Source organism: Ptiloglossa arizonensis, chromosome 10 (genome assembly GCF_051014685.1).
Source record: "Ptiloglossa arizonensis isolate GNS036 chromosome 10, iyPtiAriz1_principal, whole genome shotgun sequence".
Lineage (NCBI taxonomy): Eukaryota > Metazoa > Arthropoda > Insecta > Hymenoptera > Colletidae > Ptiloglossa > Ptiloglossa arizonensis.
Genome location: NC_135057.1, coordinates 1,320,192 through 1,339,853, shown reverse-complemented (window position 1 = coordinate 1,339,853; position 19,662 = coordinate 1,320,192). Strand labels below are relative to the sequence as shown.

General features: G+C 32.4%; 1 protein-coding gene across 1 annotated transcript in view; it reads left to right on the top strand.

Annotated features, from left to right (window-relative positions):
* Rhogef64c (Rho guanine nucleotide exchange factor at 64C) overlaps positions 1 to 19,662 on the top strand; it is a 91,893-nt gene that overhangs the window by 33,535 nt on the left and 38,696 nt on the right. Inside the window, exon 2 of the mRNA XM_076321430.1 lies at positions 11,098 to 11,315. Within this exon, the coding sequence (XP_076177545.1) occupies positions 11,190 to 11,315 (126 nt within the window). The 5' untranslated portion in view covers positions 11,098 to 11,189. The remainder of the gene's footprint in view (positions 1 to 11,097; positions 11,316 to 19,662) is intronic.

Here is a 19,662-nt window from a genome sequence, read left to right as displayed (position 1 = left end):
GGATCAAAACACAATCGTGACTTGTTCGTTAACAATTTATCGTTCCTTGGAGGGACTAAATTTTCTTTCTGGTTACAAATATATGTACTAATTGTACTTAACAATACACAATTATCGATATGTTTATTTCGAACAAAAGATACAAAAATGGTAAGTAATTCATAATTTTGTAATATGTACGTAATATTATTTATTTATTGTGTACCGTATTGTAAATATTATTTTTGAAACAAACTTATAATATAAATGTATACAATTTTAAAATATCTATTTCTATTGTACAACAATTCGTAGTTTTTATTCCGCATCGTTTATATGTTATACGGTGTAAAACGTGGAGGCCAATAGAAGAATTAGAGATGTAGCATCTCTCTGAAATTAAAGAAGAAATTAAACATTACAAACGACCATTAGCCTGTAACATAGCGAGTGCAAAATTTTCCGAATATTCAAATTAATTGGATATTAGCATTCAAATGAATTCGTGCGTAAAATTAGACCACTTACAGTATGGTTACGTTGGTGTACAATATTATCGTGGAATAGTTTCAAGGAAAAGCGGGCATGCAAAGTGTCGATCGACTTCCATTCTTTCCAGTTTAATTTATACCATTCACTCCAAAATTGTAGTTGTGAACCACACACGTGGCTCACGCCCAAAGAAAATCCACTTTCATGGAGCAAGGAAAGTACGACTACCTAAGCATGTTAGGTGGAAGCGGGTTAGGATATACATAATATACACTACCGATCAAAAGTTTGGTACACCTACAACGTTTATACAGAATGATCTGCAACGAGTGACGTAACCACGAAACAAGTGATTCCACGCGCAAAATAAATAGAAATTGTAAAGTAAAATTTTTTCATACGAAACTTCTTCTTCGAGAAAGTCGGTTTTGAAATTGTTTAAAATACGCGTACGGTTTAATGGATCTCGTTATAGATATTAATCTTGTATGCGTGTAAAGTGTAGAAATAATTATTTATAATATAGCTCCGTTTGAATCTCTTTCTTTTCAAAGTTCCAAATTTTCTTCTTTGGGTAATAATTAAACGTTTTATTTTAATCGGTGAACAAAATATCGATAAATATTAATGCAAATAAAATATTGCTAAATCTTTCACTGACTAATTTATAGAAATACTCACAGATGTTATCTGTAAGTGACTTAAAGATTAGTTCGTAACTGTAATTAACTACGATTTAAATATTGATTTTACATCGCATTGACAAAATAAATGATTTAATTCCATGTAATTAAATTATGCGTAAACGTGATAAGGACGTTGATATTTTCAAAATTGATTTTCTTAAAAGTGAATCCTAGTTCAAAGAAATTGTGGTCTTCGTGTTTTATTCATTTGTACAAGTAGAATTGTATAATTTTTGATCATGCCACTTATTTCGGAACACTCTATGGACAAATATGAGATAAAGCGTAGACAATTTCTTACTCTTGGAATTTGCAAATAAGATTGGTAAAGGCATTTTAGAGATCACGGTTTACTGGCCATGCATTCTTTGTTCCACTTACTTAAAATTTATTTGAAAAAATATTATATACTTTATCAGGAACGTTCCCCCGGAGCACTATTAATGGGACACTTGCTCATAGCTTTTCAAAGTTTCGATTACATTTAGTAAATAATTTCTATTGTTTTACACAGGAAGTTTCTTAACACGGCGTATAGAATTACCAGAAGATGTTGTTGAAAATTAAAATGATATTTGCGTGAATTGTTTTCGCATAAATGGAACAACGTATCATTGATCGAATGAGATGCATCATAATTGAAAAATTAGACGAAAATGAACGTGTCGTAACTATGGAAAATAATAATTATCGAAGAAAGGCGGTCACTGATGAAACAAACATTTCCCAATAAATTTTACGCAACCGAACACCTTTATGGTAATTTTACCGTTTGGAAGGAAAATTGATGAATGTCTCATTACCAGGTGTACTCGACTTTTGAACGTTAGTGTACGTATACAATACATACGAAGAGGCAAAAGGAAGGCGATCAGGTTCGCGTAACAGCTCAAGCTGTCTTCTACCAGATGCGAGAACGGCTTGAGTTTCACGAAGAAACTTGTTCGTTTCTTTCCCTGCTGTGCTTTCGGTATCGCGGTAAAAGCGAGAGAAAAACGAAATTATGTTAGCGCCTCGATTGGTCGTGGAAGTAAGAAAGGTTATCGGAACGTTTCTCCACGTATAGAGGTTCTTACGTTCTTTTCTTTGGCGAAACCAATTTGTTACAACTACTTTTGTTCGTCTTAAAAGTGGAATTCTAATTTTCTCGGTTACCAGTTTCTACGATAGAAACCTACAAGGGTTGTATATATTTATTTGAACACTTTTAAAAATCGATTTTTCACACTTGACACTTGACACTTGACACTTGACCTTTCCAAAGTATGGAGTTTTAAAGAAATCGACTAAGTGTTCTTATAAAAACTATAATCGAATTTTTCTCAAATCGGTGTGCCGGAGGAATATTTTATCCATATAGGGGGGTATCCATGTAGAGTACGTTCCAGGGGGGGGGGGGGAGTGAGTAAAAATCGATATTTCCAATTTCAAAGACCGTCATTGTAATAATTAAAAATTTTTTATCTTTGCAATCGAAGAAATGACCGAATACGCTCTTAGACTACAAAACTTAATTTCTTTTTTTTTTTTTTTTGCTTGAGTTGCAAAATTTATTATAATATTTTTAAGAATATTTGATTGGAAATACTTTAATACGGGCACTTTTTAACGAAAACAAATTGAATTAACGAAATTTAGTACTTCATTAATCAAAATTAAGCAATGGATTCAGCGTGTACGGATAACTAAAATGAGAAATCTCCACCACTCTTTACGTTTACTTAGCATGGAGCGACTACTAGTCAATGTGTATTTTTACTATGTTCTGTATGTTCTTCGCAAAGCACTTAATTACATTACATTTTCACGATACAACATGCAAAATTTACGTACGACTGCCAATTAAGCAGTATTCCACTTGAAACATTTCTTCAAACTGGTTCACGAACGTTAATATAGGTAATTATAAACTTCAAGAGACACGGTGGAACAAGATATGATAAAAACACATTTTTTATGCAAGCATGTAAATTATAATTACCGAGTATATAAACAGAGATAATCGTTGAACGTATGAAAACGTCACAAAATGTCCCAACTTTATTGAATATGTGTTGCAAGAAATTCTATGCACTTTTTTCAGTGGAAATACAATCGACTATTTGTATGCACGCGCGCGCGCGCGTATACATGCGTGCAATTTAAATAGAAAGTGGAGAATAATAAAACGAAACAAGGAACCGATTAAAGTGGCTGGTAATATGTGTTTTAAAAGAACTTTGTTTCTGTTTATATGGAGGGGCAGAAATTCTAGGTATAGAACTAATCCATCGTCGAAAGGAAATGCTTTCAGGTGCATCCACTTCTGATCTAATTACTGATTTCCGAGACAACGCAATACTAAACTTGAAGTAGTACACACCTAGATAGACGTTATAACCGAGGAGTTGTTAACAGGAACTTATTAACCATTTTTTCGTTTTACGTTTATAGAGAATGAGAGCGATAAAAATAGGATGAACAGGATGTAGACACTTTTCATGAAAACAGAGATAAATCGATGTTTACGCTCTGGTCTTCGCGCTTCTTTCGACTCTTACCCGTTTTCGATGGAAAGAAGAATCGTTAGTTTCCGAATCACTGCCGTTATCTTCGTTGATTGTTTTAACATCTTCAACTGTTTCGACTAGGTGAGCCGTAAAACAACCGCTGATTTCTCCAACTCTTACGAAATCAAAACCTATACGTATACGCCTCATTTAGATTGTTTTCTTTTTCGACATGCAAATACGGCAGAATTATCCATTAAGGCTGCAATTATTTTTGGCCGTTTGCGGCTTTCGTCAATTTCCCTTCAGAAATGGCGTTCCTGTAAAAAACGTTAAGAGTGTTCCATTCATACCGAAAACTGTGCCGTTATTGCCACAGCGCGAGTAATTTAGTGAATTAATTTAACCGAATGACGAGAAAAGATAATGTTTATTGAAAGTGTAATTACAATGTTACTTTCATTGACGTTTTCACTAACATTAAAAGTGATGGTAAAATATTTCGACGTATCGAACGAAATTACAAAGAAAAAATTTTAAATAAATAAAATTTTGTAATTCATTTACGGTTGCTTTGTAACGGAAGCAATTGATACCTTGCGCATTTATATATCTACGTATGTATACACGTATACTTGTCACTGTAGAATATTATAAAACGAGCAGAATTATTTAATTATTGTTTTTCTACTTGAATCGTGACTTTCTCGTTAGATTGCTTCCGAAAACGAAAGAAAATCACAGAGCTTCAATTTCATTACCTAATCTTCCTTTTGCATCCAACGAAATTAATTTAACGTAGTTCCGAAACACGATTCGTTACAATAATATTTGATACGATCCTTTAGATTTTACACACGATTGAAAGTGTATTTCATTTTAAATCACAGTTGAATTTAAAGCGTGCCATCTTTGCCCTAATCGGAACGTTTCTTTGTTTGTAAGTGGCATTGTAGCTTCGAGAAAAGTAAAAAGTAATGTCATTTTGTATAATCATCATCGCTCGATACTGATACGAATGCAAGTGTCAGGAATGGCACCAACTCGACTCAATATTAATATCTTTGATACTGTCGATTCAAAATAATTATAAAGGTTTCTATTGTTTCCTTTGAAAACTATTGCTTGCTAAATATCAATACTTTTGTCGCATTTATTGTTGAATTATTATACGCACACGGTCGTTTACAGCGTGGGTAAAACCCACAATGATAAGAAGGTCAATAAGATAAATCCATGTGAATACCGATTGGCAATGAGATCAACGCGTTGAAATGCGCGACACGATGATCCTTAAATAAAAATCAGTCAGCGACGTGACGCTGCAACGTAATGTATCCTAGCAGCACAAGCTAACAGTATTGGGAGTATAGCTACACCGTTGACTTCACGAGAGGTGTGTCAACCTACATTTAAGTTTCAAATTCCTTCCTTTTTCTTACGGATCTAGTCTATCAATACTTGTAGATGTATCTTTTCACGTAAATGTTTAAAATCTAATTTAAACACTGACCTCCTTCAATCTTACGCGGAAAGTTGGGAAAATTGACAATTTTTAAACAGTGTGTGCAAGTTAGAGTAGTTCGTTGCAATGCGAAACCACTTTTTGTCGGTGTCGGAATATGATTTAGGGAGATAAATAACCCCTTGAAAAAGGTGCAGTTTTTTTTGCCAAATAACTGCGAAACGATTGAGATATATCAAAAACAGTTTGAACAAAAGTTGCAAATGATTTTCTGTTACGATCGAACCACTCTTCTTGCATAGAATGTTAAACAATTTTCCGATTCGTTTATTTAAACATGAAAACGAATTTCATCTCTTCAAAATTTTTATTTTGTTATACAATTATGAATCACAGTTGAATAATATATTATATAATAACGTAGATAAATTACAGGTAACGTTATGCAAACCATTAGGTTACAACGTATGAAATGTCCATTTCTTATGCTGAAAGTAGAAATTCATCACTTTCTTAATCTTCAACTCGTAGCGCGAGGTCAACGTGGTAATTCTGATTTATGTTATTGACAATTTTAAAACGAAAATAACTATAGTCGTACATTTAACCAGAAAAACTCGATACAATGTTACACCTGTCTATTTTTTTATCGAAATTAATTTATCTCTTTATTAATATATTCCTTGCCCGAATAAATGCGTACTTACCATCGAATTGTAAGATTATTTCTACGGAAATATGAATCTCACAAGCTGATACTTGTGTAAATTCCTGATTGGAAGAAGTAATTTTTACGCGAGAATGTTACTTAGTTTTTGTAACGTGGAACGTGAAATATTAACGTATTATCTGATATCGGCATAAAGGATGGCAGATCCTTCCCGTTAGGTAATAACGACTGTTCCTAAACGATGAAAAGAATGAAAGTCGGTGTAAAAACAAACATTCTGAGGAAAATAGCTAGAGAAAATACTACCTTAATTAATGAATAAAATGTACCGGGGAAGCAATACCCGTGCGACTTTCAATCTGCAGGCTGCATAAACGCTTTCAGGTCTGTTTGGTATCAGAACACTTACGTAAGTCAGCCAAACGGCTCGGTTCTAACTGCGGATTGTGAATTATTGGGTACCTGTCTCCATATCATTAACAAGCGTTATAATATCTATGCAATCTATCAATGCATTTTGTGCGTTATAACTCAATTGTTATATAACTTCAAACATTTCTAAGAAAAGATCACGTCTTAAGACATCTATTGATATTTAAACACTTAGCTACGTAGGTTTATAGTCTTGTACCTACGTTTCTCTGTGCATTTTACGTGTATATTTGTTTCTTCTGTGTTTCTACGATTGAAAAATATTTCAGGATATTCTTAACTTTTACTTTGAATTGTCTTTTTCGCGTCATGCTTATCTACTGGTCAATGCCCTCGACAAAATGGAAAACTAAAAAATCACCGATTCAAACATACGTGAATAAATCTAGTGAAATTGATCCACTCGCACAACGTGTAAGGCAGTCAGTCTCTGGTCAACCTCTGACAATCAGTCAACTACATTTCTTATAAAATAATATCTCTTGGTTGCACTTTACATGTTCTTACTGCATTTATCAATTAGTCTACGCAGAGCTATCTTTGTACAATAACAGAGAAAGATAGAATTCAAAGAACAAAAAAAATTACTATTAGATAAACCAGCTTTGTTGGATATTCGGTACGATGACTGGAGAGTTAACATTTAAGGTACAGCGTACAATTCAAGTTTCAGATTCGAGAGATTAAGGCCAAAAACTTGACTGTCGATGTTTCGACGTCTGTTCTTAATTACTATTCCATTCGAATGTATACTCTTTACCACCGTTAATTTATTAGTAGAAGCCTCTGTACGTGCAAATATATTTTTTTACATATTTATCTATGTACTTTGGTAGAATATTTCAAGCACTCTGTAGACAAATACTCAATTGTTCGATGTATTTTGTATACTCTAAATTGCTCGCAGCTGTGCAACCTATTTGTATGTTTCATCGGTGCGATATGATTTAGATGAACGAATATTTAGCATTTGGTGTTACCGGTGTAGAACTGTCAACGTTCAACGACAGAACAGGTCTAAGAACGTTGCACCGGATCGTCGCATCGGCAAATATATTCGCCGAGGTCTCGTGCACGTAACAGCAAGACCAGTAACTCCGGTAAATTAGCATTTCCTAGACGCTTTCTAGGTCCGCCCGAATGTCTCGTCTGGCGCGACGAAAATTGTGCAATTGCGATCTCCTGGCGAAAGTGAAATTACACGGTACCATTGTAGAATGTCGTAATGCGATCGAATGATTGCCCAAGAAATCGCCATTTCGGTGTGATTTTATGCACCTAGCCGTGCACGCAAAAAGGGACATCTTTTTTTTTTATTTCCCTCATTGCGGTTTTCTTCCCTCGAAACGAGAGTATCGAAAATTTCAGTCGATTTCCTGATCGTAAAAGAGAAATGTTCGGGTTTCACGCACATTGAACAGTGAAATTGTGGAATTCTTCTTTTTACCAAGTAGAACGTGAATACTTGAATCGTTTATTAACAGTTTAACACTCGTGCACCGACTCGAAGCAAGTAAATCTGAAAGTAGTCGGTTTTATAACCCAGACAGTACGAATCTAATTGCGACTTTTAAAAGTACATACGTAATATATTTTAGTAAAATGTTTTCACTGAAACAGAACAGCTTTCCGATTCTAGAATTTTTATATAATTTGATTATCCACGGTATCAAAATAATACAAATGCAACATTTTACACTTCGGTATCATAGAGTGTATCGCGCGTAAATGAAAAGGCGACGAAACGTGTTTTTATTCTACATTTTCTGTTCTCGCTTCTACCGTATCAACGTTATACAGGGTGTGCCAAATAAAGTATTACAAGTTGTTTTCTCAGAATCTAACGAAGATATCGACTTCAATTTTACCATAGTTAAATAATACAGGGGAAGTTATCTTTTAGCGTGCAACACATTTTTTTGAAGTGACTCCTAGGGGGAAAAGGGGACGCCCCGATATTTTTTTAAACGGGACGTGATATAAAGTTTTTTTTATCGAGATAGGTCTCGTCAAACTAGATATCGTTTACTTGAACGACTTTTTTGTTGTTGAAACGTAAAACATCGGAACAGTGTTGCTTTATTAAATGTTCAAAATTCCAAGCACTTATTAAGTCGTTTACAAATAGTTTTTCGAATATTCGATAATATTAAAGGAGTAACCGATACACAAGTAATACGTATTCTTGTTTCCATATCTTCCTCAATTATGGAAACAGTTACCATTACTTTATTTTTTATGTAATCCCATAAAAAGAAATTTAAATTCGGTATTAAATTCGATTTATTTGGAAATTTCATTTCTAAAATCTTACATGCATTTGGATCAATTTTAATTTATTTCTGTAACTCTGTAAATATGCACAATAAAAGAAAATAGTTCAAGTAAACGTTACTCAAGTTTATGAGCGGTATCTCGATAACGAGAAATTAATATCACCTTAAGTTTGAAAAAAATGTTATAACTCTCCTTCCCCCCCCCCCCCCAAGAGTCACCTTAAAGAAATGTATTGCATCAAAATTACCAAAAAATTAGCTCCCTATACAGTTGTTATTTAACTATAGCAACAATGAAGTCTATACTTTCATTAAATTCTGAAAAAACAACTTGTAACACTATATAGTACTTTGTGGTATATGTACAAGCAGAAGTTGAATGCTCTTTTACTCTTAAACACTTTATTTTTCATTCTCTGCCAATAAAATTATTTGCCTTACCTTAACGTTTATTTAATTTTATAGTGTTTGTCAGATTAGAAAGAAATATCGTCCAATACAATCTTCTTAGTTAGTTGAATTTATGTACCCATCTTTTCTACAACATATTGTTCGGATAAAAAGCTAAACGATGGTCCCCGGGTTCACATTGACCCAAACCTGAATTTTAATAGTTTGCGTTTGAATATGTGAATTTTAACCGAAGTTTTACGTTATTAGATTCATAAAATCTTTATTTATTTATTTTAATGGCCATAACGAACATAAAAGCAAGTCAATGGCCACGACTGTTGTTTCACGGTTGCGACAAACATTACATGGGTTACAATGGACTTGACACTTACTAAACAATAGTTAAAATACAATTTATACTTTTCTCTGTGTATGGTATATGTAATAGGTTCGATAAAACTTATTGAGCAATCTAGTACTATACTGTTCAATGACAACAATCTAGTATATTTGTATCTTTTGTTTCTTCGGTTGAAAAACTTTTCAGGGTATTCTTAACTTCTATTATAAATTGTCAACTTATATTATATAACTTTTACAAATTTTGTAAAATTTACGAATTTATCGTGCAAATTTATACGATCAATTGTTGCGTAAATGTACATTAAAAGAAAAATCGTTTCCATTCCGTAGTTAAAAACAAAAATTGCTTCTGCGTATTGCATCTATTTAACATTTATCCTCAAATTTATTTTTTAAATACGTACAAGTATGAATTACGATGGTTAGTCAAACGAAAGTCTTAAAACTCTGTGTAATTTTCCTTTAGTGTAAACATTTTTTAGCTACACGAGCTACAACGCTATCGCGTGCTACAACGCTTCACTGGTTTCTGATTTTCTGCGAAAAAAATTCTTTTCGAATTTGTGCTCGTATAGTGTCCTCTTTGTAATGATACACAACATTAAGAACAATTGTCGTAAACCTTCTATTCAAATCAAATCCGTATTACAGTGACGAAAATATTCTCACTAACATATTGCATATTTGACTTACAATAAATATTGCGTAACTTCCACTTTCGATGATCAAAACGGGATTATTTTTACATTCAATTTTCAAACTGGTTTCTACTATTTGGCAACGTATTTGATAAAATTTACTATCTGTACAATTGTTTTACACCTCAGTCGTACGCTCGTTATCAGCCGATACAATAGTACTCACTTTCACGTGACAAAATTAGGATCGCCAGTTTGTTCGGAAGTGGGATAGGTAGCAGTTTTGTTTCGAATTGAAACACAGCCACGCATGAACCGTTCAAAAAAGAAAGCGAATAAGATACACCGCAAGTGAGTAAGATGGAGCAACAGCGAGCTAGTCTCGGATTACGTGCGCTCAGTTGCCGAAACCAAAGTTCTGTCGCACACATATCAGTGTGTCAGCCGCTAGTACGATACAAATTTGTACATTTTTATTAGAAAATTATCGATGGATAATAAATTCAAACGTGACTTTTATCGAGGGCACACATTTTTGTGTAATTCCGAAGCAATTTATTTTTTACACAATTAAAAATGTCGCGTACTCATTTTTATCGTATAACTTTACTAATTGATCGAGACTAAAATTGATTGATAGTAATTGAAGATGTACTAAAAAATGTAATAATTTTTACTTTCTTTAAGGGACGAAATTCAATCCGGCGTTAATGTTTCTATAGATGCAAAACGATGGAATGGATTTCGTTATTTGAATTAAAATAAAAATTCTTTTGAGGGTATTCTTAACTTTTATCATAAATTGTCCATATAAAATGTAGAAAAATTACTACTTATCTTTATAAATTGTTCAAATTTTGTAAAATTTACGAATTTATCATGCAAATTTGCGAGACAACATATTTTCTATTTTATGTGGAGCTTTTAAGGATTCCAATTCATTCATTCTAATAGATTTAAGAAACAAGAGTAGCAGTACTGTTTGAATCTGTGTAAACCTGTCCTGTGTAGACCTGTATAGACCTGTGAGGATCTGTGTAGATCTGTGTAGATCTGTGTAGATCTGTGTAGATCTGTGTAGATCAGTGTAGATCAGTGTAGATCTGTATAGATCTGTGTAGATCTGTGCAGACCTGTGTAAACCTGTGTAGATCTACGTAGATCTCTGTAAACCTATGTAGACCTCTGTAGACTTGTGTATATTTGTATTACAGCGGTCACGGAATGAGGATGAGCAATTACGAAGATCGCAGAAAACCGCGGACAGATGCTTCAAAGAAGCCGAGGACTGCATTCATCATAGGAAATGACCATGACGAGCGTGGCTGTCGCCCCGGGTAGCCTCGGCGCATCTCCATCTTTGCTCACCCCGAAGATGTATCATCTACAGCAGGGGTTAAGTTCAACATCGTCCTCACCCACTCCCGAAAAAGTAAGTACTGTTGTCTTCTCTTGATTATAACCAATATAATCCATTGTGAGTCGGTAGTCCGAGACCTACAGTTTTAAGAGTAGTCTTTAAACCATCGGTGTCCACGGTACACACGAGTTCTAAAAATCACATATTATTAACTACACTCGCAGTTAAACACATTCACAGTTCATTTAGTCGAGACAGTTTTGGCTTCGCAAATATCGCCCGTATGATTGAGCTGAAAGCTTTTTCGAAACTACGAAACGTGGATAAATCACAGGAATGATAAAACGCAGGTATCGTTCAGAAAAGAAAAAGGTAGAATATTTATTGTTGTATAAATCGATAAAATTTTCTGCACATTCGAGTGGTATTGACGCTTCTAAGCGCGGATTACGAACGCGTTAACCCTTTCTTTGATACTGGTTTCTCAGTCAATAAGTACGATACATACGGTGAACGCTCAAAGGCACTCGGTGGATATATTCAGTAAATGTGACAACCGAATTCCCGCACGCGTGCTAAAAGTTCAAACCTCAGCACCGGAAAAGGTTAACTCGCAGTAACTGAGAGAGAAGCGATGCTCTTTTTTTTTATTTCAACAAAGTAAAAGAAGTAACAAAATCATAAATTATAATTTTTCAAATTCAATGCGTTCAGCGTTCTAGGCTAACCGTTACCAATTACATAATTTTTGTATAATATTCATTCGATGTATGCGATACAAAATTTGAAAGAGGAAAAATAAGCTGTATTTATCGAGTCGTAATGAAAAATCTGATTACACGTAAGGACCAAATGTGTGGATCGGTTGAACAAAGCACATAAGTATCTGTGTCATCTTTACGGTGAACGAGGATAAGAAAGAATATAACTATGTAAGTCCAAGTATAAGTATTCGGTTATTTATTATGAATAATCGCGCAAGTTGTATGATAAATTGCATTTCGTTTGTGCAACTGAAGTAGCGCATCTTGAATTTATGAACCGAGAACAGAACCAAGGTCATGTGTTCGTTTTGATGAAAACCGTACAGAGAAAGTTCGCACAAGGCGGATTAATAGTTACGTTTCGTGACCGACGGCTTATGTAACGGTATAGAATACGTGTAATAACAGCGTGTAAGTTTCCGTAGCTCGTCCTGTAGTCATTCAGTATTTCTTCATGTTATTTGCCAATTCCTCTGACTTTGTATACAAAAAAATGCAAACGAGGTAGGTAAAAGCATACGCAGTAATGGATTCCAATGTTTCAACTACTTTACATTTTGTAATAAAAAAGAAAGAAATATTTGTTCGTCAAAATTACTAGATAAGTGTCAAGAGAAATATTCTTTTTTTTATCTATCGGAGCAACAGCATATGCTTATTGAATTCAAACATTTCGATCTTGCAACTGTCATCGTCTATCGGAATATAAAATTTTGTATAGATCGCCCTTTTATTCACTCCGTATTATCTTGTTCTTTTCAGCAAAAATGCAAAAAATGCTAAACTTGTACGTTTAGTGTGAACTATTAACCCTTTCGCTACTCTGGACGAGACATCTCGTATTACAAAAAATGGAGTGTTATCAAACTTTGTAAATGAAATGGACAATGAAAAGGAGCGAGGTATTTTTGTAAAAATTATAGTGTTTCGTTATGTATCACACTTTATTTTCAAACATTTCATGCATTTTTTTTCTGTCACTAATAACAAAGTGCCTTATAAGTGAATTCTTTATTCCAAATTTTCAGATGAAATACTTCGTCTTTTAATATAACATGTGCCTCGCATAGGCCACATTTTGGTAATAAAATATCTCATCTTAGATAACGAAAGGGTTAATAGCCTTTTAGAATAAAATGAACATTATTTTTAAAATTTACATTTATTTTTCAAATATGAACTTTAATTTTGTTTATTTCTGATGCTTGTCTATCTAAAATCCATTTAATTATTAAGGTTACTGACCCGGCTGAAACGTTAAGAAAGGTATGTTATTGTTTTGATTAATCAAAGAGAAAAATAATCTTGATACTTTACATTCTCCTTACTCTGAATTTACTACAAATAATTTGTATATAGACGAACACGTACAATTTTTATAAATTTCTTATTTGATGTTTGTTGTTAATCTTCCAATTAGTATTTTGGTTTAAGAATTATCGTTTCGTTTAAAACAATTTTATTTTGATTCAAGAATAGAGTCGAAAATCTTTCGAAATCAATTGCTGCAATCAACTTATAATGCTTCGGTAACTCATTTTAATAATACAGACACTAACGCTCATCAGACTTTACATTCAGTTCGCTATTTAACTTTTTTACATTTGCCATTAAACCGTATTATATTCTATGTCTTTCCAATATAATAATTCGCTTAAAGAAACTAATACGAGTTTCCATCAATTAAAGGAACTCTTGACTCGTAATTTTTGTTTATATACTATTTGTGAGATTTTCTTCCTATTCTTCTCTTTAGATTTTAAATAGGCAATACGTCTTATATTTTTACATATAAATATGACACATGTGATATTTTTATTATTTTTACTACGTAACTACGAAGTAAACACGAGTATGCAAATCAACCCTATCAGAGTTACTACTGTTTATAATAATTGCTTCATTAAAGGTCGTCAGTGATTTATGTATTTAAAACACTGTTATGTGAAAATATAATTACAAAATTGATGACTATTCTTGTCAAGGTAACTTTGTAAGTTCGTTTAAAGCACACTTTTAGATCATCTTGTATATTTTCACACAAGCCTAAAGTCGAGTATTCTCGTATAATAAAATTATGCAAATTTGTATAGTAATTTAGAAATACTGTGTTATTATCCAATTTCTTTTTAGAAGTGAGTAAAATTTTTAGAAAGTGAGTAAAAGTAATTTGAATAAAACAAATTCTTGAAACCGTGACACATTATACGAAATCCTGCAAAAAAAAGTAAAATTAAATGGCAAATACAGTATTGAAAGAAATAACTATAGTGTACAATCGAAAAATCCATTTTACACTTTTTGAAAAGCTTGACAATTTGTTACGTTTCATTTTAAAATATGAAAAAATAATTCAAATATAGAATAAATTTGATAGTGTACTGAAATTATTAACTTTAAATTTTGACAATTCATTCTCAGATACACTGTTAATCGTCTGACTATGTTTTTTTCTCATTTCTTTATTTGTTTTCATTTTATGTGAATAAAATAATTATATGAATAAAAAAATTCATAAAGAAATGAAATATTTAACTTGAAATGACAACCATTTCCTTATAAATTGTTCGTTTATAAGTAGCTAAGATCGAATGATAGCGAGACTGTTCTAAATTGTAATGACAGAAAAACTGTTTCTTTAAGATGCCTCCAAAAAAGAAAAATTTAAAAACCACAAAACACATATGGTCAATTTTGATGACAAATAATTTAAATAAAAATTAATGTTTCGTAATGTTTTACTTTTCATTGCAATCTCCGAAGAATAAAATTTTAGCATATTAATACATTACAACAACTAAAAAGTACAGAACTCAAAAATAAATTATTAAGATGACCTTACTCTTCAATTCGATACTGTAATTATCCTTTTTAAAACATTTAATTCCATCCATGTCTGAAATTTAGATAAATTGTACAAATAGAATTATATAAGTTGTTGTGCATTCACTATTGCCTCAAGGATAACAATTATTTTTATCTCAAGGATGGAAACTTTCTTTTCCTTTCTTGACACTTGATTGTAATAATAGGTCATACGACTATGACTCAAAGTGATGCAACTAAACTATAAACATATTAAACTTTAACCTATGTATATTATTAATAACCATATATAGAATCTTTCGCTTATTCATTACTGTGCAATAACATATAGATCACAATGATAAAAAGATCATTTATTCGTTTACTTTGTCGTCCATCTCCAGTTTGATATTAAATATATTGAAAGCTTCGATCTGACACACGAGTTCGGTATTTAATGAAAATATTATTACACTAAATATACAGTATCTTCTTCGTCTCGATCTTTAATTAATTCACACTCCCAAATTAAAAATGAAATTTAAATCTGGACACATTATCCGCTCCTTGTTGTAAATAGTGTATTATGTTTATCATAAACATTAAACTCTAATGAACGTATAAATATGTTTATGGAATATAAATAACTTAAAGAAATTCATGAACAAACATTACTGTATTAAATATCTAAATTCGACCATATTTATATCTAGAAAATTAGTTTTTCAAAGAAAAAGAGAAGAGAGAAATGTTGAACTCTTAAAGATCACCAATATCTGTGAACAGGAGGTGGTTTTAACCGTCTGTTAGATAAATGTTATTCCATTAAGTCCTTCGACTTGCAATACGCAAAAAACTTATATATCGAAATTGAAATATATAAAAGTGTCAAAACTTTTTTTTAAGATATTAAGGTTTGATATTCTACTCCCATGAACCTATTTCTTTGGGAATCGAAATGCAAGAAAACGTGTAATATTTTAAAAGTTCCAAAATGTTGTTTAATACAATAAGTATTCCGCGATGGTTACTGAAATGATAATAGAAAAGCGAAGCGGCTCTGTTTTAAAATAATTCTGTATCGAAACCCTGAAACGCGAAACGTTTGAGCAAGGACAAACCAACTCTTCCGATGATGTAAGAGCACTCGCAAAGTACGCGATTTAACTCGTCCAACTCTGTCACAAAAGCTGGCTCCGGTTTTACCTTAAAACCTGACCTCGTTGCTGACACCGAATACTACTCGCTTTTGCGCGTCAGGATTGAGTCGAAGTGGACACTGCCTCGTGTCTCTTAGACAACATAATATCGGATAAAGGTCCAGTGTTTCGTATCGTTTTCAACGCGTTAAATTTCCCATTCTCCTTGTTTGTGATCATCGTTGAAAAATAACCGCAATTAATCGTAACTGGCTCATCTTGGTAATTGCAGAAGGAAACTACGCGAGTAAGTTATGAAATTATCAAAGAATACATATTCTTGCGCAAAAATGTTGGAAACGGTTTTGTTTATCAGTGTTTAATTAGATTTGATCCACTTTCCTCGATGAAACTAAAGTATTGCACTAGACGAAATCCACAAACTTATTTTACGAAATTAAAAATATTTTATCGAAAGTCTCAGTAACATCAGAGGAAAGCATAGCGGTCTGACGATAATTAGAAATTAAATAAATTATTTGAACGTTTAACAGTTATATGAAACCTTGTTCGCTCTATAATTTCTTATGCTGAGAAAATGTTGCGGTTAACATTTTCGTGGAACATGGATAACGTAAAAACGATAGTATGAAATTAATAATAACATTTAATAAGGTAACAGTGATAATGATAGTATTTAATAATCTTAGACGCTGTAATTAGCTAGAATGTAGTTGGTAGATGAGAAACCGTGTGTAAGTTTAGAAAGTTTGATAACACGTTTGAAGGAAGTAAAGAATGTTGTGTTCAATTCGTTTTAATGCAAACATATAATAGTATAACCATGCAATATTTATTGATAAATACGCGCGATAAAAAGTCAGAAATTAAATTTCATAATTATCACGAGAAATGTTCACTATATTCTATTTCGAGTTTTCAACCATGAAAATATTGTAAACAAAACTACTACGTTTTTCAAAATTATTTAAGAGTCTTAAAACGGTTCTTCTTCTAGAAGGGAGCATAAAGGAGAAAGTAAGCGGCAAAGAAAATTCACGCGTATCCTAGATATATTGAAATGTGTATGTAGATTTTCTAAATACATAGACACGAATCTAGTAGACTTCGATACTATTCCAAGTGCAAATGTGAATTGTTTAACTTGTCATCGAAATTGTTTCTTTAAACTGTACGTTATACTTTCACCTCAAATATTTAAACGTATAATAAGTATTTCGTAGTTCTAATATAATCGAATTATTTTTTTATTCGTAAGATTCACTTACCGAAAATGAAAAAAGAAGGTAAAAATGTACGATGATTACGATATGAAAAAATCTTTGGTACCGAATCGGATAGAATAATATTAAAAAAAAAGTCGCATTTAAATCCCTCTAAGAATTCCATGAACAGATATTAAATTTCACTTATAAACAGATGCAAACTCATTAGTGAAATGTTTACATCAGTCGTAGATGCTGATTTTTGGTGTCAGCCAGAAATTTAAAAGTTTCTAGGAGTTTTCATAATTCAATGATCCTTTGGCTGGCCGAACGTTTTCTACTATAAGCTGAGAATTGTTAAAGAGAAATTTTCCTCCACAAGGTCCATAGATATGTATGTACTCCTACATTGCGACTACTTTCTTTGCTTTATCGAAGTTTATATAATGAATCCGTTATACGTACACTTCAATGTGATCACCTCCCCGTACTCTATTAAATGCTACCAACACGGTAGTAACAAACTTTACGTGCAATCGATTTTGCATTTGGCCCACATTGCTATGTTGCGATAAAATGTTCAAAGCATTGCGTTTTGCGCTCGTTTCTATCTGTTAATCTCCTGATAAATTCTTCTCTTAACTATACGAAGAGCTATTTCTTTATCAAGGAATTAAATATTTTTATACGTATCTAAATATCCTCACTCTTGAACAGACTAACTTATTCGATTTGGAAATAAGAGTAAAATATTTCGAATACATACATAATTTAGTGTTCCAGCAGATTTCATTTAATAAATGCAAACCTTGATCCTCAAGTATGTACCTATAATAAACAATTATAATTTATTATTATAATTTGATACATGCCTATGCTCAATTCTGAATTTACAGTAATTTATATTGTCTATGCTAGGTGAAACATTCGTAAAATCTGAAATTCCACTTTCAATTGTCATATGAAGAGTATTTCGGTAGTGAACATCGATTTCCGGTTGGTTTCGTTCCTTATTCTTCCCCTTTGTCGAATTACATGTTAGTCAAAGTAACTAATTGTATATAACTGTAAAAATAAAAAGAATAAAAAATTCTTCTTAGTGTCATCTTTTTTGTAAAACACTTAAATATAAGATATCTAATGTAGGTGAAACAAGGTGGAACGCTATTGCTCTCAGCATTACAACCAAGCATTCGTTCAGATCACTGACTGGTAAAGCTCGTGGCATCCTTAAGACTTTCCAAACATCCGCTTCGCAAAAGTTTTAATACAGCTTTCGTCCGATTTAAGGAAGGCAATCGGCGCAAGGAAAACTTGTCAAACTCGTTAAAATGGTACGCTTAAACGAAAATTATGTTATAGAAAGGTAATAAATTACTTTGCATTGCATTTGAAAGTCTAATAATCTACCTGTCTAGACGGTGCTAAAATTGTTTATCGAACTATTGATTTCAGGTAACGATTGCAAGTAGAAAAAAAAAGCTATTATCGTACACTATCCAAGAAAATATCCCAAGCGCGTTGTTACAAATCTACAAGAATCTTGATTATTTGCTGACAATCAGATGATAGTCTCGTAAAAATATCTGTAGCTTTAAGAAAACCCTGACAGAAGTTGCTTCCCAAATAACTTTAGAGTAACATTGTTTTCCTCTTGTCATATATTAACTACGGAAGTGTAAAAAGTAATTTTTCTTATGTTTTTTACAAAGCTCAATATACTTGTAACGAAACTTGTGGCAGAGCTGGGTATAGATTCGAATTTTAGTCACAACAATTTCGATAATAACATATAGTAACATTTCCTTTTGTAATATTTTATAGGAAGTATTTTTAACGAGAACAGATCGTTCCCAATAGAAGGTGTTTTTCACTAGACTGTTAGTAGATTTATCAATAAGGCTAATCCAACCATTTATCGCTTCAGATGCAACTATCCGTATTCGAAAAATATTTCTATATATGAATCAAATACTTAATTATCTTGTGAGAAGGATATCGATATTCACTACCGAAATGGATCAAAACGACATCCTTTTTGTTGAAACAGCCATAACAATGAGTTTATCCACTTCTTGGAACAAAACACCTATTGAAAATCATCTGTTCTCCTTAACCCTTTAAAGGTGTACTGAATACCTCGTACGGGCCTTGAATTTTTCACATCTTGCAGGTAACATTAAGAGATACGGATACTTGCAATTGGTTGATTACACTGTCCCTGTGAAGATACACACTAGCGGTCATCTACTTCACATACATACAAGTCGTATTTTAATTTCCGAACGACACATTGTTTTCCAGAAAAGTTTCAAAAACATCTAAACTATATTTTCATAGAATTTATTAAACCGTCCCTTATGAATTGTCAACAAAGTTCTTTCGTTCAAAAAGTTTAGGGATATTTATGTTTACTTCGTTTCGAGCTACTGCTTTCGAAACGGATAATTATTGAACAAAATATCAACGTTGTAAACAACTTTTA